The sequence below is a fragment of the Lagopus muta genome, chromosome 4, assembly GCF_023343835.1.
Source record: "Lagopus muta isolate bLagMut1 chromosome 4, bLagMut1 primary, whole genome shotgun sequence".
Taxonomy (NCBI): domain Eukaryota; kingdom Metazoa; phylum Chordata; class Aves; order Galliformes; family Phasianidae; genus Lagopus; species Lagopus muta.
The window spans coordinates 47108923-47134246 of record NC_064436.1 but is presented as its reverse complement, the minus strand read 5'-3'; the positions used below and the strand labels follow the sequence as shown (position 1 = coordinate 47134246).

Sequence of the window (25324 nt, the reverse complement as noted above, 5' to 3'; positions counted from 1 at the left end):
GTGCAGGACTTTGCACTTGGCCTTGTTGAACTTTATGAGGTTCACACAGGCCCACTTCTCACACTTCATCACATGTTTCAGGATAGCATTCTTTCTTTCCATCTGAAGTGTCAAATCACCACTCAGTTTGGTGCCATCTGCATACTTGCTGAGGAGTCCTCTCAATCTCAATATCTCTGTAGACAATGAAGGTATTAAACAGCACTGATCTGAATACAGATGCCTGAGAGACACTGCATATCACTGTTCCCTGCCAGGACATTGAGCCATTGAGCACACAACTTCATGTGCTGCAAACACAAATACCTGATATAGCAGCTTTCCTGGAAATATTTTATTCAGACTATAAAAAATTTGAGCTTAAAACAATAAAGTAATTGAGTTGGTAAGATAAGTTATTTTTCTTTTTCATGTCTGCAGAGAAGATTAGGGGACAAGTCAGATAATTTCTGATATGAATTGCAGTATACTCTGAAATAATTCACTGCCAGAAAACAGAGCCATCCACTACACATTAATGACCACTGTTTGTTATTTGCAGTCTCATCAGTGTCAATGAAAGGGAATTAATTTCTGATCTTTTCTATCTTGATTCCTTCCCCAAATAAGTATAATAATTAGTTTCTGTATTAGTAAACAGTAAAAATGTCTTCCTGTTGCTAGCGCTTCTAACTTTTCTTTCTGAACTTCTTTATTATGAATTAACTTTTTTAAGCAACGATCCCTTACTGCTTCTATAAAACATGTTTGTAGTAGAAACTGGTTTCACCATTCTCTCTTGTCCGTGACAAAACAGGCCTGTCTTAGCGCCTTGATATATCTACCCAAGCAGCTAGATACTAGTTTTTTGCACTTTTTAGATAAGTTGGACTTGGTTTTTCCCCCTTATTTTTTCTGGCTTATAACAAATGAGTGATATCCATAGTTTCAGAGTTTTGGCTTTCTGCTTTTTATAGTTTTATTCCCAAGCCTGGAATTCACCCATTGAATGTATCAGTATTACTGTACTTAGCCTTTCGTATGCAGAGATTGAGGCTACATTTTCTGGGGAAAATTTCAGGGGAAAGTAAGTATATATCTGGGGAAAAATTGCATGGGAAAGTAAGTACATCAAGTAAAAATAACAGAAAAATCATTGCATACTTTCAATTCCACATTTACTTAATAGATGGTGATTATGAAGAGAAACTGTTGCTGTCTGCTGAGGGCTCATCTCAACACTGGCAGTGGAGAGGCTTTTGCAGTTCTCAGTGAAATACATAGTAGTTACAAAAAAAATCTAAAGATGCACTAGTGTTTTTCCCCTTTACTAAGCTCTAGTAAATAATCACTTCAAGGGTAAATGGAAGTGCTGCTTTGTTACTAAATCTTTATCTCCAAATAGTTTTGTAGTTTATCAAATTCTAAGGCTTAATCACTTGAAAAATGCCTGTAGCAATCATACCCAAAATCTACAGCTTTTAAGCTGATATTTTATCTTAATACACAGTGATGTCATTGCTTTCTTTATGAACTTACTTTGCCTTTTGTTCACCATCCTTACTGTAACTTTTAGATGCAAGCAAGCTGTGAAAGTAATTTTTTCTTGCTGCTATCAGAAGTTCCCAAATCCTTTCCGTAGCACCTAAGGGGATGCAATAAAAGAGTAGTGTTGCGGAGTAACCAGAGCTTTCTGTTCCAGTCAGCATTGTCTCTTTGGACTCACTGTGCCTCTTAGTGGGGAGAATTGGCTACACACACAAAAAAAGTGTAGATATGGTTTTCCATGCTTACAGAATAGCTAGTGACAGCATCTCAAGGAGAAGCATATATTTGGCTGAGGTTGGTTTAATTTTACCTCAGCTTTTGCTTTGCATTTACTTGGAAAACCATATAATCAACTCTACATTATTTTCACTAGGGATACTGTTATCAATATATTGGTTAATTACGTGGACTTTGTGCCATCTCATTGGAGAAAAGGATTTTTGAAAGGATACTGTCAGGCAACACAGATCTGAAAGGTATGGGTACAAAGCTTGACACAAGAAATGTGTTTTTTGTTTTTTTTTTTTTCATCAAGAGCATTTCACCAGCTTAACACTTCAATTAGAACTGGTAGATCAGTCTGCACAGAATTGCCATGTTGTAAAGTTTGTTAGCTTACGTCTGTACTGTGGAAGCTAGGTGCACTTCCCAGCTTCCTGGTGCAACTGCACTTTTCAGCTAGGTAAGCCAGAGTGAGATTTAGAAAAGGATTCACAACATGAAGATGCTCCCAAGACTGTGAAGAGTACATTCTCCTCACTTTAAACATAGCTCTAGGGGTTAGCCTGTGAAAGATATTAAAACCTGCCAATTACCAAGATGTAACACAATGGAAAACATAGCAATGTCAGCATAGAAGCAAAGTCCTAGGCTGCAGCAGATGAGGATGTGCTCAAACACAGCAACCGTGGACACAGAAACAAAGGAAAGAATCCACTTACCTTCAAAAGGCCTCATATGCATAGGAATTTTCAGCAAGATACCCTTGTCTCCATTGCCAGCCTTTAAGTGAGATCTAGGAGGGGGTGAATCCTGACTCCACCATTTCCGGTCACCCAGGAGCATTGCATTCACTTGGGCTCTTCTGGGTTGGCCCTGCCTTCCCACCAGGTGCTCGATCACTGTTTCAAGCTGTAACTTAGCATTTCTGCTATAAAAGGGTAGTAACAATACCAAAAATGTACGCATCCAGACATGTACAGTGTTTGCATCAGCAACCCTATTTCAGTGGCCTACTATTGTATGCCTTCAGTTAGCTCTTTGTTGCTTGCTATCTCCCTTTGTTGCTGCCTATTCACCACTCTAAACCTGAGTGTGCTTGCAATAAACTGCTGTAATTAAATAAAAAGGACTATTCTTTGTCTCTGTTGAATACGGAAAAGCAGATAGAAATGGAAAGTTGAAGAAGGCACAAACTTCTGTATATCATGCCTGTATTTTTCATAATAATAAAGAATTTCAACTTTCTTGAGTATTGTAGGTTCTTTGTACCTTATGTTCAAAAATCATGGGAAAATATTTAAGTATTTATGCTTGGAGCATTAGTAAAGCAGTTGCTGAATATTCTTTGCTCACTGGTAAATGTTGGAATAGCGAAAGGAATCAAGGGGGTGAGTTTTGAATTGGGCTAACATAATTATGAGAGGGTGACAGGAATGTAATTCCCAGCAAAACAGGTCTGGGACCTCAGAGCTGATCATAGAATCATAGAATGGCTTAAGTTGGAAAAGACCTTGAAGATCATCAAGTCCAATCTGAACCTAACCATACTCTAACAACCCACCGCTAGATTATGTCCCTGAGCACCACAGATTCTTTGTTAGTCACCTTGAGCTGTTAGACTGTTGCATCAAAATTCTTAATGACTTGGAAGTAGAAGTTCAGTATAGGAGTCATTTCCTAGGTATAATCTGTTTCTTTGAGCTTTCAGTTTGGGGTGTTTTTTTCTTTTTTCTTTTTTCAGTTGTTCTAATGCTTTTATATCCATTTCAGGAAAGAGAAGAAATACATAGATGAATGCTGGAAAAATGTCAATGTTGGAGACTTCATCCGGCTTTCGTGTAATGAAATTATTCCTGCTGACATGGTGCTGTTATATTCCAGTGACCTGGATGGGATCTGTTACATTGAAACTGCAGGTCTTGATGGAGAAACCAATCTAAAACAGAGGCAGGTGGTGAGAGGATATTCAGAGCAGGTGATAATTGTGAATTTCCAGTGGTTTAAGAAAGTTGATGTGTCAGTCAACAATAAAAACCTTAGTCCTCTATATTGCCCACTGTTCAGCAATCCCCATCTGAAAATGGAATAAATAGGTGATATAGTTTTAATTTTTTTGTTGTTATTTTGCAGCAAATTTTTGTCTGCTCACTCAACCCAGAGAAAGAGAGCTTTATTTCAAGTGCAGTAAAACTGACTTTTCAAGTAAATGTCCAGTTGTCATGTATAACACATAGCATTTAGTGGCTGTGAAATTAGAATTTTTTTTTGAAGGGAGTTCAATGCCACATAAAAACTGAGAGGAATAGATATCTTCTTTTTCACTGTATTTTCAAATGTATTTTTAGCTTCAAATCTAGACCTTCAAGGATTTATAAAGCCTTTGGAACTCTTACGATTTTTTTAATCTATACCTGTCAAGACTGAACATCATCAGGTCTTATAGTTTTCACAGTAGTGGTCAGAAATTAGTGCAGTCTTTAGCACACCTGGTAACTGAGTTCTGATACGGAAGCACTGCACTGACACCACAGCAGGGAGATTCAGTGTTATCCGTAAAAACGTGCTGTTAACAGACTGGAAATAAAATTACCTGAATTGCTTTTGAATTGTTCTGAGAAGGTGTGAAGGAGTACTTTGCTGTTTGTTTAGATTTGTTTGTTACTTAACAAGCAGGGTAATATCAAATGCATGATCTGTTAACCATAAAGAAAGCTGGTTTTCTTTATCCCGTTCTTTTTTTCTCAATTTTAGAATGAGATAGTCATGCTGTCCCAAAAAGTGACAATTTCTTCACCATAAAAGAGTGTTCATTTTTCCCCTCCAAGGAAAAAAAAAAAAGGCCATCGTTGTGTCCTGTCAGGACTGCACAGTTTCTGATTGTATAGTAGTTAACTTTACAGATCTCTGGTGTCCTGAGAGCTCAGTTCCAGACAGAGACTTTGTCCTCTCAAACTCAGGCTGAATAAGACTGTGGGAGTGCTGTGTATGTAGACCGAGTATGGCTGTCTCACCTCTTAGTTTCTCAAGCTCAAAAGAATAGGAAGAACATAAATCAAATTAAAGAACATTTGAAGACAAAAAGGTTGTAGCATAATGCAAAAATATTACATTCTGCATTTTTATGACTGAACAAACACAAGCATGAATGTCTTCAATAGGACACTTGTTATTGCCCTTGGGAAGGCAAGGCAACATTAGAGCCTAAAAGAGGAGCTGAAACTCTCGTAGTTAATTTTTTGTCAACTTAGAATAGCATAATTTATTCTTTTTTTTTTTTCTGTATGTACCTCAGTGACCACAGGAAAGAAATTAAGAAGGTACTGCAAGAGGCCTATAAACAACAGCTAGCAACAGACAACAAGGCATAGAAGAGTTTTTCCAACCGTCTTCACTTTCCTAGAGAAATAGACAAAAAAATTCAGGACCTTTTTCCTAAGGAGAACAAATTTTTAATGAACAACTGACATTGCCCTGCTGCTTTTAATTCACTCCACTAAGAAGGAATTAATTTCCTTTTCCCTCACACCTCTTATGATTAGCTCAACCAGACGTTTATTGGTGTGAGGAAGCTGATAACCCATTAGCACTAAATCAATGTAAGCAGTGGTTCCATTTACATTGCAGGAGTGGTCACAGGACTGCACCGTTCAGTTCCTTCTCAGCCTTTCATGGCCAATGACTGAATACTGTCATAAGTGCAGTATCCTCATATTTAATGCAGGGAAAAGTGCTGTCCTTTTCTTCCAGGCAGCCCAGGAGTCCAATTTGATAAAAGGATTTGCCAGCTCTCCATTTCTACTTTGGCTATATACAGCATTCCTATAGTGTTTTATCAAACCATATATTTTGCCAAGAGTGTTCCACAGCCAAAGCAGCAAGTGCTCCTAAGATACCAGTTTCTCAGCTGATACTTGCTAGGGTTTGATATTTACTAGGAAATCCTGCATAAGTCTGATTTACATGGGTTGCATGTAGATCATCAACATCTTCAGCAACTTTAAATGTTGAGTTAAATAGTTTGACAGTGATATCTAAATCTACAAATTTATGAAATTTCCAAGTTCTATCATATCTGGTCTCAGTTGTGGTTTTGTTTGTTTGTTTGTTTTCTTTCTCTCTCTTTTTTTTTTTTTTTTTTTTTTTTTTTGTTTTGTTTTGTTTTGTTTTGTTTTGTTTCTAAATAATTTCAGGTCTCTGAAATTGATCCAGAAAAATTTTCTGGTAGAATAGAATGTGAAAGTCCTAATGATGACCTCAATCACTTTCGAGGCTTTGTGTAAGTACGCTTGGTGGCTCTTTAAACTGGTGTAATTTGCTTTGGTGTTCTTCCTATTTTTCAGAGGGCTTATAATGTTTGCTTTAAAAAATGACAATATGTACATAAGTCAGTGTGCAGCACTATATTTCTGAGTGCAGCCAGGCAGGCAGAGCTCCAGAAGGAATTTCTAAACACCTGATTGTGAACTGGGAAAGCCCACTAGCACTTTATATTTTATATTAAATATTTTCAGCGTCTTAGTTCAGGCTGTTTTGCAACTATATCTACCACATTTGAAATGGCTGCCTTTGATCTGCTGTTAATGATATATGATATCAGTACAGAATTCAGTCTGGACCATGGCTGCTTTGGTCAGAGTTTGAAACAGGAAGATCTGGCTTCCCCTCCTACTCTCATATGTTCTGTGCAACTCTCAGCCATTTATATCAAACTGTGTTACCTTATGTCTATTTTCTTGTTAAGGGTCTGTAATTTTGTGTGGCCAGTAGGAAAACAAAATAATATTTCATTGAGTGGTTAATTTTCATTTTTTTAGATGTCCACATTCTTCCCTGTGGGCAATGGCATGTTAGAAATATGAAGAGAAAATGAAATGCTTTTATTTATCTTTCTCCGAGGAAAAGTCTTGACAAACTTGGCTTATCTACATTGAAAATATGGCACGGATAACAGCGCTCACAGTACTTTTGAAATGGGATTTATAATTTTTTAAAAAATTTTTCTAATGCTGGCCATCCAAATAGAAGTCATCTGCTTTCAGACTGTATTTGTCCTGCGCTCATTTCAGCAGGGTTGCCTGTTCCTCAAATGCCAACATGGCAGATGCCATGCACGTGAACATTTTAATGCAGTGCCCAGATGCCTAGAATTTTGGGGGTGATCTTGCATGCATGTTACTCTCTTCCTTTGAAAAGTCCAATCAGAAATATCAGTGAGGTAGTCTGTGACAGGTAGCTTCTCTTGGCAATTTGCTCCCTAACGCTTTTCCAAAACCTGACTGGTAATTGCTGAAGTTCTGCAGCCAAATTAATGTGCAAATTAATGTGTTTTGTTTGTTTGTTTGTTTGTTTTTCCAGTGAGAATTCAAGCAAGGATCGAGTGGGCCTCAGCAAGGAGAACTTATTGCTGCGAGGATGCACAGTAAGAAATACAGAAGTTGTTGTAGGCATTGTGGTATATGCAGGTTAGTGAACCACGCTGGCCTTCTCAGATTGCCTTTGCAAAGAAGATGGAATTATGTGCCTTAAGAAGCAATATTGCACAGAGGCAAAGTAGACAATTAAAAGATTGAAACCAGCAGAAGGCAGCCTTAGATTGAAGCATTAAGAATGCAGATCTGAACTTTTTGTTTTGGTTTTAAAAATGTAAAAGGTTGATATGTCTGATTGTTCATGGGAAGCCTGCTCTGTTCTGTGTACAGGTCCTCAACTGTTAACTACAATGACAAATCAAGGTTTTGAAGTGAAAGTGGGGATAGCTGCCTTTGTTAGGATTTTTTCTGGTCCAGAATTGAAGTTAATGCTGTTCTAAAGTGGAAGTGCTGAAGTTTTAAGACTAGACATTATAATGTATTCAGGCAGATAATTGTAATGCAGGTGCAGAATTTTGTAGAAAATATTAGAGACTGTATCAAAACCTTCAGGAAGGAATATAATAGGAATATTATTTACAATATAAAAGATAATATATGGCTGAGCAATTATGGTTTAGCTTTTTTAGTTTTCTTTAAGACTACTACTTTAGGAGCAGTTAGTTTGTTCATATTTATATTCTCTTTTCACATATTAGTTAACAGTAATGTCCAATTTCCCAGAGCTTTAGAAATATAAAGGACTTTTGATTTTCATACTTGCAAATAGAGAATTTCAACCTTTGTTGTGATTACAGGTCATGAAACCAAAGCCATGCTGAATAACAGTGGACCTCATTACAAGCGCAGTAAATTGGAAAGAAAAGTGAATTCTGATATTCTGTGGTGTGTTCTGCTTCTAATTTTAATGTGTTTAACAGGTGCAATTGGTAAGTGTAAATGTGCAAACTCCTGCTGCTTTCCCCTCTCAGCTTTGGTGTTTTAATTTGGGGCCAATTCATTTCAGTAGCCTATTTCAGAAACTGCCTTTCTCCATATCTAATTCTTTATCAGCAGGGGATGCTGCCAAGTTTTAGTTTATGTTGTCATGTTTAATCAGTAATTGGTCAGTGGGTATGTTCCTAGTGTGAGTTCTTAAGTCTAAAACCTGCTTTTCCAATTGATTTTCTCATTTCTCTCACTAATTGCACTCTAACACTTGTGCTTTGTGTTAGTTTGGTTGAGGTAAAATGAAATGCTTGTACAGTATTGCAGGGAGAGGCCTAGTTTGAGTAGTAATAAGAACTTTCTATTTTAGGGTTTTACGAAATAGTGAGCTTGAGTACTAAAGTTCAAAAAGAATACATTTTATAATGAACCAAATGAGTGCTTAAAAGGTGTTTAAAAAACTTTGTCAACTTACACTAAATAGACATGTCTGGCATCACAATATGGCTTAAACATAAACATAAACAAAAACTGGGTTTGTGATTTATACTATTTCTTTTCTGTGACAGTATTTGTCTCACAGTGCTGTAAAGTGACCAGAGTGGCTTCATGACATACCACAGCTGAAAGGTGGAAAAGCAAAGATAGAAATTTAATAACTAGAGTTTAGGGTAGGAAAAAGAGAATGCTTATGAAACATAGCTAGTATTCCATTAGTTTTGAGATGGGTTGCATAGATGTACTATTGACACAACTGCAGTAAAACATTTTTTCATGTGTGCATTGATACTTCATGCATTTTAGTGGGGCTCCTATTGAGGAAAATTCTTCTCTGGAAGCTTAGAAATACCTAAACTGTTATACAGTCAACGTAACTGATTCAGTTGTTCTTATTTTCTAGGCCATGGAATTTGGTTAAGTAGGTATTCAGAAATACCTTTTTTTAACATCCCTGAACCAGATGGCAAATCGATTTCTTCTGCGTTAGCAGGGTTCAATATGTTCTGGACAATGATCATTTTATTACAGGTAACTTTGGTCTGTTTTGAGCCATATTCTGATCTCACTGATGTCCTTGAAGTAACTCTGGTTTCAGAAGAGTTAACTCATGTTTGCATGTGGCTAAAGAGTTTGGTCTCTTTTAATCTTTGTGTTTTGTTTCAATAGGTCTTGATTCCTATTTCTCTGTATGTTTCAATTGAAATTGTCAAACTGGGACAAATTTATTTAATACAGAATGACATTGATTTTTACCATGAGAAAACAGACTCTACAATTCAGTGTCGAGCACTGAATATTGCTGAAGACCTTGGCCAGATTCAGTATATCTTCTCAGACAAGACTGGAACACTCACTGAAAATAAGATGGTTTTTCGGAGGTGCAGCATTGCAGGACAGGAATATTGCCATGAAGAAAATGGTAATGTGCTAAATCCATGCTTGTGGTGGTCCTTTTCCCATTCTCAGAGAAACTTCAAGTTGTGATGAGGACGGTTGTTTCTGAGGGTTGTGTGGCAATGTGTACTTGCAGCAGGTGTAGATTTAGTCTGATCTTATTTGGATCTTTCCATTTGGATCACTTCATGTGCAGCATACAGAGACTTGAAATTGTATGTGAGGTGCTACTTCACAGATAGTTAAGCCTGTGCATATTTGAGACCAAACACAGAACACTCTTTACTTTCTGACATAGTTACATAAAGTGTTTGATTCAGCTACCTATTTTATTAACTAGATAAAAACACAGAGATTTTATTATTATTACTGTATGTTAACTGCATACATTTGCTCTTTCACTGGTAAAAATCAAAGATGAAGTGCTGACAGGTGGATAGACCAATTACAACTATGTATTAACCACTCTCCGTGGTTTTGCTGCCAGATGGAACCGCTCAGTTTCTGCAAGCAACGGGCACACCCTGCTGGTCTCAGAGTGCATGGGTTCTTCTTTTGTTCACAGTCACAGCAACTGATGGTTATAAATCATTTTAACAGTAATTTCTTCACATATTTTGAAAATCATGTGATGTAGGTGTCGCAATGGTTCTTTGGCTTTGTGTAATTATACTGGGAAGGAGGATATCACAAGAGCAAAGTGAAAAGAAATATATTTTACGTTTAGAATTTGATGAATGAATAAGTTAAATTAAAAAGTAGAATATATTTTCAGAGCACTTCAAGAAATGAAAAGCATTTCAGAGGAGATGAGTTGTGACTGATCTAAGTCTCTTTGTTCTTGGCATATGTCTGCCACTTACTTCTATTACTTACTTCGCTAAGAATTCATTTTTCTTCCGATAGTATCAGTGTGTTAATTATGTTTATTTCCTATTGTACCCTGGCTTTTATTTGGAGATAAAGCATGTCCTTCCTAACAAATCTAGAAATTGTGTGCCCTGAAAATCAATCTGAAAAATGTTGGAGGTCCTATGTTTAACACTAATTTTCCTTTGGTCAGTTGCACAAAGTTGCCATTTGGCTGGCTCCTACTGCATGCAGTAAGAGATGCACTACAAAGCAGTTCAGTCTTTTGCATATGACTCCCTTAGTCTGTACGTATATTTCTGTATTTGTATCTCTGTTGCCCAGAACAAAGGACAACAGAGATTTTACTCCGCTGTAGTAAAATCCTCTATGTAGGTGTCCATATGCAGTGCTATATCTAAATCAACTTGTGCTTTTTAGGCTATGTCAGCAGAGCACTGTGGTATTACAGGAGGTGCCATCTATGTTACTTCAGCCAGGGTGTATCTCCTTGGCAGGCAGGGAGCATAAGTGGAATAGATGTGCGTTGTCTAGATCTGGCTGTGCTGATGTGTGTTGTCTAGATCTGATACTGCTGTCTTTTTGAATTTTTTAATGTGTTTTCAGTACTTCTGTTGGTGGCCAGTTCACTACCTTCTTGTGCATTTTGTTCTAGTGTTTCATGTCTTGTTGGACAAAGATTTTCTGTTATCTAATCTGAGCCTGTCTTATCACAGCATAGAAATATTGTGTCTCCTATTACCTACAGTGTGCCAAGAAAACAGATTAATTCCTTTTTCTGTGCAATTCCACTTTTTGTACTTGAAAGCTGTTATTTGGTTCTCAGCAATGTTCTCTTCTAAAGGCTGTGTAACCAGCTTACTATAGTGTTTCTGTGATTCTTCTTTCTCTCTCTTCTGGATTCTCTCCAGGAGAGCAGCACTCTTGAAGTGCAGCGTCCCAAATGGCAAGTCAGTGTGATAACTTATTATGGTTTGATATTTTAGAAAGAGTGGATTATACTTAATTGGATACTAAATTCCTTATTTTAAAATTAAGTTTTATTTTAGACAAATTTCTTTTTGCTCACAGAATAATAATTTTATTTCTTTAGCAAAGAGGTTGGAATCCTATCAAGAGAAGGATTTGAAAGATGAGGATTCAGCTGAAGGTCCTTGTGCCTCTTTGGGCCACACATTAAAATGGAGGGGACACGACTGTGGAGCCGAGAATGAATCTTTGAACAGAAAGTCTTCAAATCTGTTATCTGGTATTTACCCTGAATTAGGAAGGGAGCGTTCATCAAGTGATGCTCCCTGCTCAGGACATGTTGCTTTCAGCAGCTGCATTGTAAGTAAAAGTTGTTAGTTTTGGTAATTAATTTTTGAAGTAACTAGTGAAGGAACATCTTTTTACTCCCATTTTAATAATTAAGAGTGCTTGAAATTTAAGACATTCTTTGTCTTCCATCAAAATTAGACCTTCCATTGTTGCTTGGGTGCAGCCTACTTGCAAGCTGATGTTGCAGATATTTATTGGGTTACAAAGATGTGTTGTTTGGATCTTGCTGGTGTGATTTCATGATCACTCTGCTTAAATGACAAGCTTTATTATCAATAAAAGTTTGTTCCTTTGCCTTAAAAAGCATTTTACTTTGCTTTCAATAGGAAATATCTAGATAAACAATATTAATCCTATTGCATTTAGTGGAGATTACTAGGATTAAAAACATCTGTATCTGATTTTACTGCCAGAGACCTAGACTATTTTGCAATTTTCTGCCATTAATTTCTCAAGTCTCTGGTAGCAGCGTCTGGGGAATGATTATTTTCTCCTCATGTACGAGCTCTATATATAAAATAAGTCTGGAATGAACTTGCGACTCTGAAATGGTATGAACTAGAAATCCATTTGGGATTGCCAGGGTTTATATCCTAATTCACAGCTTTGTTTGTTTAATCCATAGGAAACAGATGTTGTACCAGATACACAACTGCTGGAGAAATTTAGACGTGTTTCTTCTCTTTCCTATCAAGAATCAGAAGACGGTATCAGCAAGTTAGGTTTGGAGACAATGTACATCACTGACTTCTTTCTTGCTCTGGCAATCTGTAATACTGTTGTTGTTTCAATCCCCAATCAGCCACGTCAGAAGGTAAGAAGATATTATATTTGTCTATATCAACTATTTATAAACGAGTTTCCCTTAGTTTGATTGCAAAAGGAGAAAAAACTGGTATTCAGGATCAGAACCTGCAAGTTTGGTGCTTCTTAACTTTCACAATATATATTTTGAGATTAAACTGCAGTTATGGGTTGTTGTATGTATATGTTGTTGTATGGGTTTTTTTGCTGTATTCTATTATCTTTTACCAGATATGTGCACAGCTTCCTTTAAGAGTGCCCTAACACTCAAGTTACCTTTACAAATAAGTTATTGTTCACTAAAAAATATGAATAATCTTGGAAGACTTCTAAAATACTGGAACTGAAAAAGCTCTTACCTGTTACTTGACTATATTCAAATAGAATTCCAGAAAGAGTATGGAGGATCAAGTTTAATGTGTGTAATAATTTGAAGAAAAAAAATGCGTGGCAATATGGTTAGTATAAGGTGGTCTCATCTTCAATGTACAATGCATTTGTTAGACTGTCCTGGTTTAATAATCAAGAGACTTTTAATGTTTCCCTGAAACCACTCCTTATTTTCAGAGCACGCATCTAGTATTTATTTATTTAAAGATATTGCTCTCATTTTAAAATCAGTTGACTTTTTTTCAAGGTGGGATTTTCATAAACCCATCTTCTACCTAATTTGATTGTGTGGCAGGATAATCCTAGAGTTCAGCACTGATTTTTCTCCCCACAAAAATGATAAAGATTTGTTGACTTTACCTTTTGAAAAAAAAAGTAAAAAAATTGTGATATGTACAGGAATAGTTTTTGGTGCTTAAGTAAGGTAGTGCATGTACATGTATGGCTGGAGATGTTTCCATAAGGTACCCTGTGGAGAATAAAGTACCACATATATATAAAATGGCTGTTGTTATAGTGTCCTTCCAGACAAGTCCACATAGTAGGCTGCCTGCTGTGAACACATGGATGGGGCATCTGCATTAGTAAATACTAATTTCCACCTGTGAGTTTTTCATTTCTTAGAGAATAATATTTCTGGATGACTTTTAGAAGAGGAGATGTCCAAGTCAGTAGTAGCTGGGTTGGAAGGAGCAATATATGGTATAAGGATTATGAGTTCAGTTGGGGAATGATAATGACAAAGGCAAGAAGTTTTCAGTGTTTCCTTAGGGAGAGAAGGTGAAGGAATGTTCCTAGTCGGTGTCTCTGTGATGCTGAATAAAGAGACATGTTATAACTTGCATGCAACTGGGATAGAATTGAAGCAGGAATCTTTTATTTCTTGATTCTTGAGGGTGCTTGTCTTTTGTTTTCAATTCTGACCAAAAAAGTTTTGGTGAGGTACTGTATTTTTAGCATTACTAGTAGCTAGTCACTGTAAGAAGTAAGGAGCTGGTTTATTCTTTGCAGCTATCTTGCCAATTGAGAACAAGCATCTAATTCCATTCACCACAACTTCTAAAAGTTCCATTGCTTAGACATATCTACAAAAAATTATTACATGGAGTCATGAATCAAACTGGCAATACATGCAGTTTTCAGATCTGAAGTACTTTTTACAATTTGTGTGGTTTGAACAGGTGAAGCTCTCACAGAGCTGTTTGGTGTACTTATATGGTAATATGTTTAATTGAGCTGGCTATTTTTAATACAAGTGATCAAAATGATCATAACTTTTCAAATTTTCATTAAGAAACATGCGTGGTTTGTAAGCTGTCTTTCTTTAATTAAATAACATGTGAAGACTTTATACTTTCTCTGACTGTTCTGTTGCAGATGAGACGCTCTTCACTGGGAAGAATGCCTATTAAATCCCTTGAGGAAATCAGGCAGATGTTCCAGAGGTTGTCAGTCCGTAGACTAAGTTCCTCCCCACTTCCAAGTATAAAAGAGTCATCATCTGAAAACCCAAACAGTTTTGTGAGCAAACTGTCTATTTTCAGAATGAAACCGGCTTCACCTGCTTTGGATGGGGCTGCTCAAAATGCTGCTGAGCCTCACAATCTGAACAGCCCAGAAAATCCCCAGTTACCCAAAGAATGTTATACAGTGAATGTAGCTGCTGGCTGTGAAACCCACGGTGCTGAGTCATCTGCAGAATGGTCTCCCTTACCTAAGCTTTGTTATGAAGCTGAAAGTCCAGACGAAGCTGCCTTGGTCCATGCTGCTAAGGCTTACAAATGTATTTTACAGTCTAGGACTCCTGATCAAGTAACTGTGGATTTTGCAGATCTGGGATCTTTAACATTTCAGCTTTTGCATATCCTGCCTTTTGACTCAGTGCGAAAAAGGATGTCAGTAGTGGTTCGGCATCCAGTCTCCAACCGAGTGGTGGTGTACACAAAAGGTGCAGACTCAGTCATGATGGATTTGTTGGGAACTGCATCTGAAGGTATTTATCGAACTTTTAATTCTTTGTTCACCTTTATCATTCTTCGGTATAGTTGACTGCATGCCCTGATTTGTAAGAAGAGCCGAGTAACCAAGCAGAACTACTATCTCTGAGTTGCTTTTGGGAAAACCCATAAAGGTATTACAGCTTCTCACCTACATATGGCTGTGCTGTATGCCATTCTGGAAACTGAGAACAGAAAGCTAGCAGTAATTCAGAGATTTTGTGGTGTCTAAGCAGACCTCTTGGAGCCAACTGTAGTATTTCCAGTCATAAAATAAGGTTGTCTGCTGAAATAGTTGTCTCCTGCTGTGCTGTGAGAGGTGTTTATTGGGATGAGATACTTTCATTGCTTTTTGACTGTTCTTATTTTTTCTGGATTATCAACTATTTCTGTGTTTCTAGATGTGTTAATAATATCCTGTGCCTGCAAAATTGTGTGCTGCCTCCTGCTGGGTGCTGTTGTTTTTGGGTAAAGGTTCTTGGAATCTGCTACAGAAGGAACATGCTGTGTTACTTAAGCACTAATCGTGATTTATTCATACGCTGTATCAGGCAGTCATTGATTTATAACTGAAAGCATGTTATCTGTGCGTGTAAGAAACATGTCCCTGCATATATTTAAGGTCAGATGTTACAGGGTCTTTTTTAATGGTTGGGAAGGTAATGGAATTTACAGGTTTACTATCTGCAAAGTAGAACTTAGTTTTCATGTTCTGTGGTTTATCTCAGTGAGGAAGTGGGATGTGTACAGTTCCACAAGCATATTTTAGCCCAGCACTAGCCAAGTAAGGTCTAGACAAAAAGCTTCTGCAGACAGTGAGGTAGAAAAGGAGCCTCCAAAGTCTGTCTATAGGGCATAATTTCATGTCTGGAGATACCTCTCCTTACTTTGGCTCTCAGGGTAAACTTGCAATCTAACTTCTACATGTCTGAAGTTAGATAAGTTAATCACCTCTCTGAATAGTCCATGCATTAATGATTAAAAACAAAACAAAAAAAAAAACAAAAAAAACAGCTTTTCTGTGGTAGCCCTTCTGGCTCCCTCCCAGTGTATCAGAGAGAACAAAGCTACTTTGATGTCTTGTGGCCCAATTCATTTTAGAAGGTGATTTCATGTTAGAAAGACACTTTGATATGCTAGTATATATGAAGGCATATATGAGTGCCAGACTGGTTCCCCTCACTGCTTGTGCAGACTGACCCTCTCCATGCATTCTAAAGATACAGCCACGGTACACTGTGCAAACGTGAAGGTATGTTCAGAGTTAAAATAAAACCTGTAAATATTTTGGGATTTTTAAACCATATTTAGGCCTTCAAAATTTTCCAGTAAATTTACTCTAAGACTGAATATTTAATTTACTTTACTTTTTATATAATGGTAGATACCAAGAATTCAGAAATGGAAAAGAAGAACATTAAAGAAAGAACCCAGAATCATTTGGATGACTATGCCAGAAAGGGACTGCGCACTCTTTGTATTGCTAAAAAGGTGGGTTTTTTTATGTGTACTTTTAAGAATGTTTACAGTCAATGATGAGCAGGAGTTTTTTTTCCAATGGAACAGATATAACCACTTATAGACTAGATGTTCTCATTGCCACATTTCATTTATCCTTACTTTTTTTCAGGAGGAATTTGTACGTTTACACAAAAAAAATTTCTGTCTTCAGTTAGATTCACATACCTGTTGTCACTTTAGGATGCCAGACAGTTTTAATAGCCTAATTCTAGAACAAGGGATGTAAAATGTCCTGATTTTCTTACATGAGTCCTGAGCGGCTCTCCTCACGTGAACCTTGCCCTGGTTGGAATTTTTTTCTGGATACAGAAAACAAATGTAGTCAGGCCTGTCTTACTGGGTCTCGCACCGTCTGTGGTGTTATAGGATTTGTAGGCAAAACTATGTGGTGTTATGAGATTCCATTATAAATTCAAAACTGCTCAGAAGTAAAATTCCATAACAACTGAAACAGGAAAGGAAACTCTCATGCAAAGTGAAAGCATGGGCTGTGTAACTGTACAGGCATCAAGCTGTACCAAGCTGTGCAGTGATTCTGTGCCTGTGTCTATGAGGCAATTAAAGAACAGTAAAGAGTATATTATGCTCCTTGGCCTCCTTGCCTTCCATATAAATGGAGATATATCAGGCAAGTCCAGGTGCCTGCAAGCTTTTGGTTAGCAGCCTGACCTGTGAATCATACTAAGTCTGTAGACACACCAGGGTACACATATAACTGCTCTGGCAGGGCTGCGAAAGGTTTAGTATATGGATAACAGAGATGGCTCTGAGGGATGCTCTTGGAGTACATTTGAAGTGAAATCTAGACACATCTGTGTTTTCTCTCCCTCTGCAGGTGATGAGTGATGAAGAATATACAGAGTGGTTAAATAATCATTTTTTAGCAGAAACCAGCATTGACAATAGGGAGGAGCTGCTGCTGGAATCTGCCATCCGGCTTGAAACCAAACTAACTTTGCTTGGTAGGTAAGAAAATGCTGTAACTCACAGGAAACCCCTTATGATGGTTATAATCTGAATTCGCTGTATGAACCTCTATTTGTATAATACATAGCTTTCTACACATCTAGAATTTGTTGACACTCATGGGTGTACATAAATCTTGCTGCACATTTGTTATTGTTGCAGAACCTACTGAAGACAGCTTGTGATCTTCTGTTGTTTGTAAGGCACAATATTTTACTTTTTTTCTGTGTGCACCAGAGTTTTTGTGTGTCATCATAATAAGCATGTGAAATGATGGCAACTAATAACAAGACCACTTCTGGACATATTTTGTTGCTATTGTTGAATTTTGGGTGGGGTAGGTATGCGTAGTGAAACTGGCTCCTGTTGGAGTAAGAAGGGATCGCATACCTCAAGAAGGGAGTGCAAAGTGTTTACAGTGCCCAGGCTGAAACAACTTCTTTCCTCTCTTCCCTTGATGTCTGTCAGAGAAGCTTGCATCCAAAAAATTCCAGCATCTTCCTTTATGGAACTATTTTGACTTTTGACTTGAATCAAAATGCTAGCAGAGTGCAGAGCAAAGGATTTTCGTTTTCCAGGTGGCTAATGGACATCACCAGTTTGCTTGATTTCTTGGCCCTTGTCCATCCTCATAAGACAGTGTGCTTTAAATACAAATTGCTCATTAGAATCCCTCCTTACTAGAAACACTTTAAGAGAGAAAACTTTACTGGTGATTATTGTATTGTTTATTTGTCAAAATGACTAGCTGCAAGTGGCTGAAGTTTGGGGTTTTTTTATAAACTTTCTCAGCCTGAACATCCCACAGCCCAAGCCATGTCTTCTGGTTATAATTTAGTATTGAAAATGTCTTGTACCACATCATAGGCACTGGTGCTTTTCAGCAGTGCTTAGTGTGATGTGTTACTTTGTCGTTAACAGAGCAAATGATCTTGTAAGCTCATTTGAGGATACAAGTATGCATGCTTCGTATACTGTAGAAGAGGATATCACACTGTTAAACATTCTTTTTTTTTTTTTTTTTGTCAAAACTTTTTTTCTATAACTGGTAAGATGCAACACAGTGAGTTTTACATACTGTCAGCTGATCAAATATTCCATTCTCCTATTGTTTTTAATTCCGAATGCACAACATGATGTCTGGAATGTGGATACACACAGGGACTCTCTTGTCCTGTCACGCTTGCAGACTTGGTTCTTGAAATACAGCAGTGCTAATCCATCTGCTTGTCTAAATAAAGGTGCCACTGGCATTGAAGATCGCCTGCAGGATGGTGTTCCAGACACAATACAGGCATTACGGAAAGCAGGAATAAAAATATGGATGCTGACAGGTGACAAGAGAGAGACAGCTGTCAACATCGCCTATGCTTGTAAATTGCTGGAGCCAGATGACAGAATCTTCACGCTCAAATCGCAAAGTAGAGTAAGTAGAAAATTACACTTTTTTTTAGTGTTCAAGAGGGTGTTTTATTTTGATTCCTCTGCAAAAAAAAAAAAAAAAAAAAAAGCCATCAGGCAATATCACAGGACTGCATGGGAAAATAATATATTCTCTGTTTTCTCATCTCACAAAAGGTAGTATAATCACTTGGAAGATGAAAATATTCGAAAGCTGGCTTCTTTTTCCCAACGGGTAAAATATAAAATAGTATATCTAGTGTCTGTTTCTGTACATATTCCATCAGTTGTCACTCTTTTAACTGATTGCTTAATTTCTCTTTATGCTAGGAGAGAAAGTTGTCCTGCATCATATTCTATTAGATATTTCAGGTGGCTGTAAGTTTACAGTATATTAGCAATATGGGAATTATTGCCATGAAAATGATCAAATTAGGTTGTGTGCTACTTTGTCATATTCTCCCTCAACTGTGCCTGTTTTTTTTTCTGATTGTCTTTTAATATTTTTCTAAAATGTTTCAGTGTTTTCCCTTCTCCTAGTACAACACCCAAACCAATCTACTTAATGACCCACAATTTAGCTTTGCTTTTATCCTCTGTACTGCATCCTTTGTGATTTTAAAGGATTATTCAGCCTCATGTCTGAATCCCTTTATATTCTACAAAGTGGGAGAAATACATTGCACATTGATAGCAACTGGCATTTTCTCCATGTTTCCTTTGTAAATTGGAAAGGGAGCCAGAATACAAACAGTGTTTAGTAAGTTGCTTTTCTCTTGTCTTTAGGATGCTTGTGCTTTGGTGATGAACAGTATTTTAGAACACATGCAAAAAAACACTGCTGAGCAAAAAAAAGTAAATCAGAAACTTGGGAATGTCTCTGCAAGTCCTTCTACCCAAGCTCAAGGCTTCAGCGCAGGCCTGGTTATTGATGGAAGGACTTTAGAGCATGTCCTTCAGGACAGCCTGCAGAATGTTTTCTTGGAGCTCACAGAAAAATGTCGAGCTGTAGTCTGCTGCCAAGCCACACCACTGCAGAAGAGTGTGCTGGTCAGACTGGTGCGAAATAAGCTGAAGGCAATGACGTTAGCTGTAGGTGAGTCTCATGGTTTCCTTCTTTTCTCTGAGAAGAAGCAGAAGGCAGTTTCTTCTCTCCTTTATTTTTCCCAACGTCCTTTACAAAATTAAATTACAAGGAAGATAATCACAGAATCACAGAATCACCCGGGCTGGAAGGGACCCCAAGGATCATGTAGTTCCATGTATATATTATACATGTTCCATATACATGTATTATACATGTTCCATGTATAATCCTTTGAGTAATAGTTGTCTTTAGCATTACATGATGATAGTCTTTTAAGCTACCAAATTTAGTCTGTGCTTGGTAATCTAAAGCAGCAAAGAATAGCAGTAGTCATGTACAGCATTATGTGATGTGTGCAAGTTAAGTGAGGGGATTTTCGTTGTTGTTCTCCATCACAGTCCCTGAAATAGTGAGGGAGAAGGGAAATGATTATGATTTAAAACATCCATATTTTCTGTCCAAGCGTACTGACTAAAATTCTGACAAAAGGAGCAGCTAATATCCATTTGAAGAATATTGCTCAGCTCAGTCAGGCGTACTACACTCTAATCTTTCTTTCCATAGGCTACATTGCTGGCTATGAAAATGATTTTCTCTGAATTCTGTGGTGTTATGTCTATGTATCTGTGCTACCTCCATGGCAACGTGATAGCCAGTAAGGCTGCTTCCAGGTTGTGTTTCAACTAACTTAAGAGAGCTTAGTTATTATTTCTTCACTTTTCTCCGTAGGTGATGGTGCCAATGATGTCAGTATGATCCAGGTAGCTGACACTGGTGTGGGAATCTTGGGCCAAGAAGGCATGCAGGTAACGTGTACAAGACAGACACAAGTGACACTGGATTCCATTTCAAATCTGTTTAACATTCACTCTGGAGGCCCAGCAGCTCCACAGCCCGTTGCTGTATTTGAGGGAAAGTGTGCAAGCCCCTGCACTTATCTGGGAGTGCTCAGAAGCTGAAGGGTACACTCCCCATTTTGTATCTGGGCTACTTGTTTCATGGCATGAAGTATCAATGATTTCTTTGGAGCTGCTGATGTTGCACAGAGGGCTTCAGATCTCAATAAGGCAAGGCTCGTATGCGCTATATATATTAAAAAACATAAAATAAGAGTTTCCAGCGTTATATCAGTTGTTTGCTGATCAGTATTGAAGCTCATCATTAGCAGTTTGGATATATCAGTGCTCTCCTTTATGTGTGTTCCAGGCTGTGATGGCAAGTGACTTTGCAATTTCTCAGTTCAGGCATCTCAGGAAGCTGCTGCTTGTCCATGGTCACTGGTGTTACACCAGGCTTACCAACATGATACTCTACTTCTTCTACAAAAATGTGGTATGTAGCTGTCCTGTCCTAGGGAAAGCAGTTTGCTTATTTGACAGTACTGAAGGCTCTAGTATGGCTTCATATTATTTTTTAGTTTCTGTTGTGAATGGGTTCAAAAATATGCAAAGAGTGTGTGGCAAACAACTTTGTTTCCCATTTACATCTTCAGAGACTAGACTCTCCCATTGCTTGAACTGGGTTTCCTACTGAAAGACATTGTCTAATTTGTTCAAAAAGTGGATAGCAGGCATTAATTAATGTACTCATAGCATGAATATTTAAACAAGCCATGTAGCCAGTTTGGAAATGTAAAGATGTGCGCTAGCCAAATATAATTTCAAGGTATGGGATTGGCAGGGACTCTATAGCAGTTATACATAATTTTTCACAGATTACTGTTACCAGACCTACAACCTGCCTATTTTCCTCTTGATTTTTAAAACACTTGTCTACAGGTAACATTTTATCATCTCGTCATTGACTTTTCAGGCCTACGTGAACCTCTTATTCTGGTACCAGTTCTTCTGTGGGTTTTCAGGCACATCAATGACTGACTATTGGATCTTGATTTTTTTCAATCTCCTTTTTACATCGGTGCCACCCATCATTTACGGTGTCTTGGACAAAGATGTGTCTGCAGAGATACTCATGCAGATCCCACAGCTGTACAAGATGAGCCAGAAATCTGTGGTGGGTTTTTAAAACATTTATCAAAGTTTTTCTCTTTTTGCCCAGCTCAATATTGTCTTGCTCTGTGGTTATAATTGTTAAGTAGTATATCATCTCTTTCCTTGCATGAAAGCACAATGTAATAACTGCTTTGAATTAAATGTACTATAAAAGAAAGAGCACTGCTTTGAAAATATGTGTCATAATGTTGCAACACTATGTCATAAGCACAGCTCTTTACAAGCTATAAAAGTAGACAGTAGCTTGGATTCATCTTCACTGATTTAGAGCACTGCCCTGACATGGGCAAATGAGGAGTCTAGTTTCCCACACCATTTCCAAAGAGAAATTCAGTTCATGAAAGGGCTGAATTGCTTTTCGGAGTAAGCATCTGTCCTTACTAATGAGAGAGGAAATCCTGAATGAGTAGACTGTGCATCTGCGTGCCTCGATTCATTGTTTGAAGGAATGGAAAATACCTAAGCCAGGGCACATGCAATTATAGTTTCATCAGTTTGCTGCCACTGAATGGGGAAGCCTCATTCCTCTGCGTTGTCTCCCTTCTTTTCTTCCCATTCCCTATTTTCACCCTTGTAGTTAGATCACCTCCCTTGTGCCAGTTCTGCTGTTCATGTTTCCTTCAGGAGCTGATGTAACTCACTACAACAGCATAGTTGTAGTGAGATTCCCAGCAGAAAATGTCACATCCCACTTTTAAGGGGAGGGGTGACCAGGGAAAAATGATTTTTCGTATTCTAGTGAATTTAATTACCTCACATTAAAGTCCTATATGCACAGAGGAGTAAATGAGCAAAAATTAAAAGACAGAAGGAGACATACAAAAAGGAAGGGAATGGAGGTGGGAGGAACATGAGACTTGGCATTCAATTATAGCAAGTTGCTAGGGTGATTCACTGTTCCATTGCCCTCTTCCTTCCTTATCACTCAGGTAAGACTTTGGCAGGTCAGTTCTAGGAGGAACAACTGTAAGGTTAGAGCTCACAGATCTGGCTGCTGATTTAAATTATAGCAGCTAGCTATATATGCATCTTCCTATTGTGCCATAAAAGTATGTCTCTTCATGGGGAAGCCAGCTGGAGTTATTCTGTGGATTATCTTTCCTCAAGTCCAGCTGGATGCATTAACAAAGCTGCAGCAATTTGTTGAATTTGTTTCAATACCATTATCTTTGTTTGTTTTTTCTTACAGGCCTACTTGCCTTCAACCTTTTGGATAACCTTGCTGGATGCTTTTTACCAAAGTCTTGCTTGCTTTTTTGTGCCTTACTTCGTAAGTGCTGGATATTAAATTTATGCACTTTGGCATACTAAAAACTCAGGCAAATTAGAAATAAAATGTAGTTTTTGATTGTACTGCATGGTATATGAATGAATAGTAGCAGATTTGTCAATGGAACTGAGTTGAACTGTGCATGCAATATGTCCAGTATTTAAATAAATCATGCCACTTTACATATAAAACTATATATCAACTATATAGAACTACGTAGAACTATACATCAAGGATATTACACTGACTGTATGGTATACTGTCTTCCTTTACAGACTTACTATGGCTCAGACATAGACATTTTTTCTTTTGGAAACCCTATAAACACAGCAGCACTTTTTATAATATTGTTTCACCTTCTCATTGAGTGCAAATCCGTGGTGAGTACTTTGTTTTCTGAAGAGTATGTTCCTCAACAGAACGTGTATGCAGCTTTCATTAAAATTTATGGAAGAGAGCTTAGTACACAAAACTGAATAAGTATAAGAGAGTTAGAGGTGAAATATTTCCTTTATAAGTCTCTGTAAGTTCTCCTAAGAAAGCTGTCATTGGAGCCAACAGAATTACTTATGTAACTAAAATTAACAAAATTTGATCTCAGGATTATTTAATAATGAGGGATCCTGCCTTATTAGGAGTCAGTGGGTTTGGGGGATGTCACTTTGATTTCGCAAATGGTAAAACCAACTGGTGATCTGCTTGAGCCTCCATAAGTTTCCAAAGTTTGCTTCTCATAAAAAACAATGTCAGCTATTGATTTTTGAATACTTGAAATGGATGATCTGCTCTAGAGAACCAGTATGTTATGAAATTCTATTCCAGCTTTCACTTGTCTGCGTAAAGTAAAATACCTGTTCATAGACACTGCATTAGTTTGGATGAATTTAAAGCTTTTACAAGGGTAACATTTACCCATTGGACATAATTTTAAAGAGAATGTACTAATATTTACAGTACAAAGACAGATATTAATGGCTTTTGATTTTTTTCCTGTCAGTTTTGAAAAACATATTTGGAATTGTATCATAATGGATAAAATTGCAAGTTGTGATTCTTTCTTTCGTTCTTCTTCCAGGCACATGGTAGCACTTACACAAATGCCTTTAGTCTGCCTACATACATAGCTTGAGTGTATCCATACTCTGAACAGGAAAACAATACATAAATGGGTTTTATTTGGCATTTTGGTACATTGGCAAGCTGTCAGACCAATGACAGTGTTGTTTCTATAGTAACCATTATAGCCATAACTCCAATGAAGAGTTAATCAATGTCTCAAGCAGCATATGTAAGAGACGTGTCATGTAAAGCTATCACCTCTGTTTGCTTGAGAAGACTCTCAGCTGCCAGTAAGGTGATCATCTAAGCAAATAGCATTATAAAGTCTTACACAAGTGAACCGATAGCTATACTTTTAGCAGAATAAAATACATAAATAAATAAACCAGCTGGATTACCTGTGAAGTGTAGAAAAAAGGTTCTGTTCTTCCTGATAGTGCTTTGCATTGAGTTAAGAATACTATCTGGATAGTTTTCTCCTCTGTTACATTAAGAAGCCATCCTTGAAGGAAGAGCATGGGGGGGGAAAGGGCTGTGCATCCTCATGCACACGTGCCTATAGGGTTTATGGGTCTTCCTGTTTACAGCCTAGATCTGATTTCTTTTCTAACTTGCAGACTTGGATTCATACGATAGTTATAGTTGGCAGCATCCTATTTTACTTCATTTTTGCTCTGGCTTTTGGGGCAACCTACAGAACCCATAATCCACTATCAAATCCTTATCGGATCATGGAAAAGCATATGGCAGATCCAGTTTTTTACCTAGTGTGCCTCCTGACTACTTGTGTTGCTCTGCTACCCAGGTATGTTTCTGTTTTATAATCACAAGCTGCTACTGCTAACAAAGTGGTTTTCCTTAATTTGTTGATGTCTTGTGGTACCTGAAGGGGGCCTGTAGAAAAGTTGGGAAGATAGTCTTCATCAGGGAGACTAGTGATTGAAGGAAGAGGTAGTAACTTCAAACAAAAAACAGATTAGTTTAGATCAGATAGTAGGAAGAAATTCTTCGCTGTGAAGGTGGTAAAGAGTTGGAACAGGCTGCCCGGAGAAGCTATGGATACCCCGTCCCTGGAGATGTTCAATGCCAGCTGGATCTGGTAGGTGTCAGCCCTGCCAACGGCAAGGGGGTTGCAACTGGGCCATCTTTAAGGTCCCTTCCAACCTAAACCATTCTATGGTTCTATT

General features: G+C 37.7%; 1 protein-coding gene across 9 annotated transcripts in view; it reads left to right on the top strand.

Annotated features, from left to right (window-relative positions):
• Positions 1-25324, top strand: part of ATP10D (ATPase phospholipid transporting 10D (putative)) — a 40654-nt gene that overhangs the window by 9692 nt on the left and 5638 nt on the right. For 7 of the 9 annotated variants that reach the window (XM_048942572.1, XM_048942570.1, XM_048942576.1 and 4 more), the window contains 19 exons: positions 3520-3724; positions 5940-6025; positions 7105-7211; positions 7916-8047; positions 8947-9074; positions 9213-9465; positions 11404-11639; positions 12256-12444; positions 14202-14817; positions 16206-16312; positions 17178-17304; positions 18550-18734; positions 19496-19805; positions 20526-20602; positions 21003-21128; positions 21609-21809; positions 22998-23078; positions 23354-23458; positions 24755-24942. In XM_048942572.1, the coding sequence (XP_048798529.1) occupies positions 3520-3724; positions 5940-6025; positions 7105-7211; positions 7916-8047; positions 8947-9074; positions 9213-9465; positions 11404-11639; positions 12256-12444; positions 14202-14817; positions 16206-16312; positions 17178-17304; positions 18550-18734; positions 19496-19805; positions 20526-20602; positions 21003-21128; positions 21609-21809; positions 22998-23078; positions 23354-23458; positions 24755-24942 (3459 nt within the window). Of the gene's footprint in view, positions 1-1900; positions 2004-3519; positions 3725-5939; positions 6026-7104; positions 7212-7915; positions 8048-8946; positions 9075-9212; positions 9466-11403; positions 11640-12255; positions 12445-14201; positions 14818-16205; positions 16313-17177; positions 17305-18549; positions 18735-19495; positions 19806-20525; positions 20603-21002; positions 21129-21608; positions 21810-22997; positions 23079-23353; positions 23459-24754; positions 24943-25324 lie in introns of those variants that run through there. The other 2 variants (XM_048942578.1, XM_048942579.1) reach the window with 2 other exon arrangements.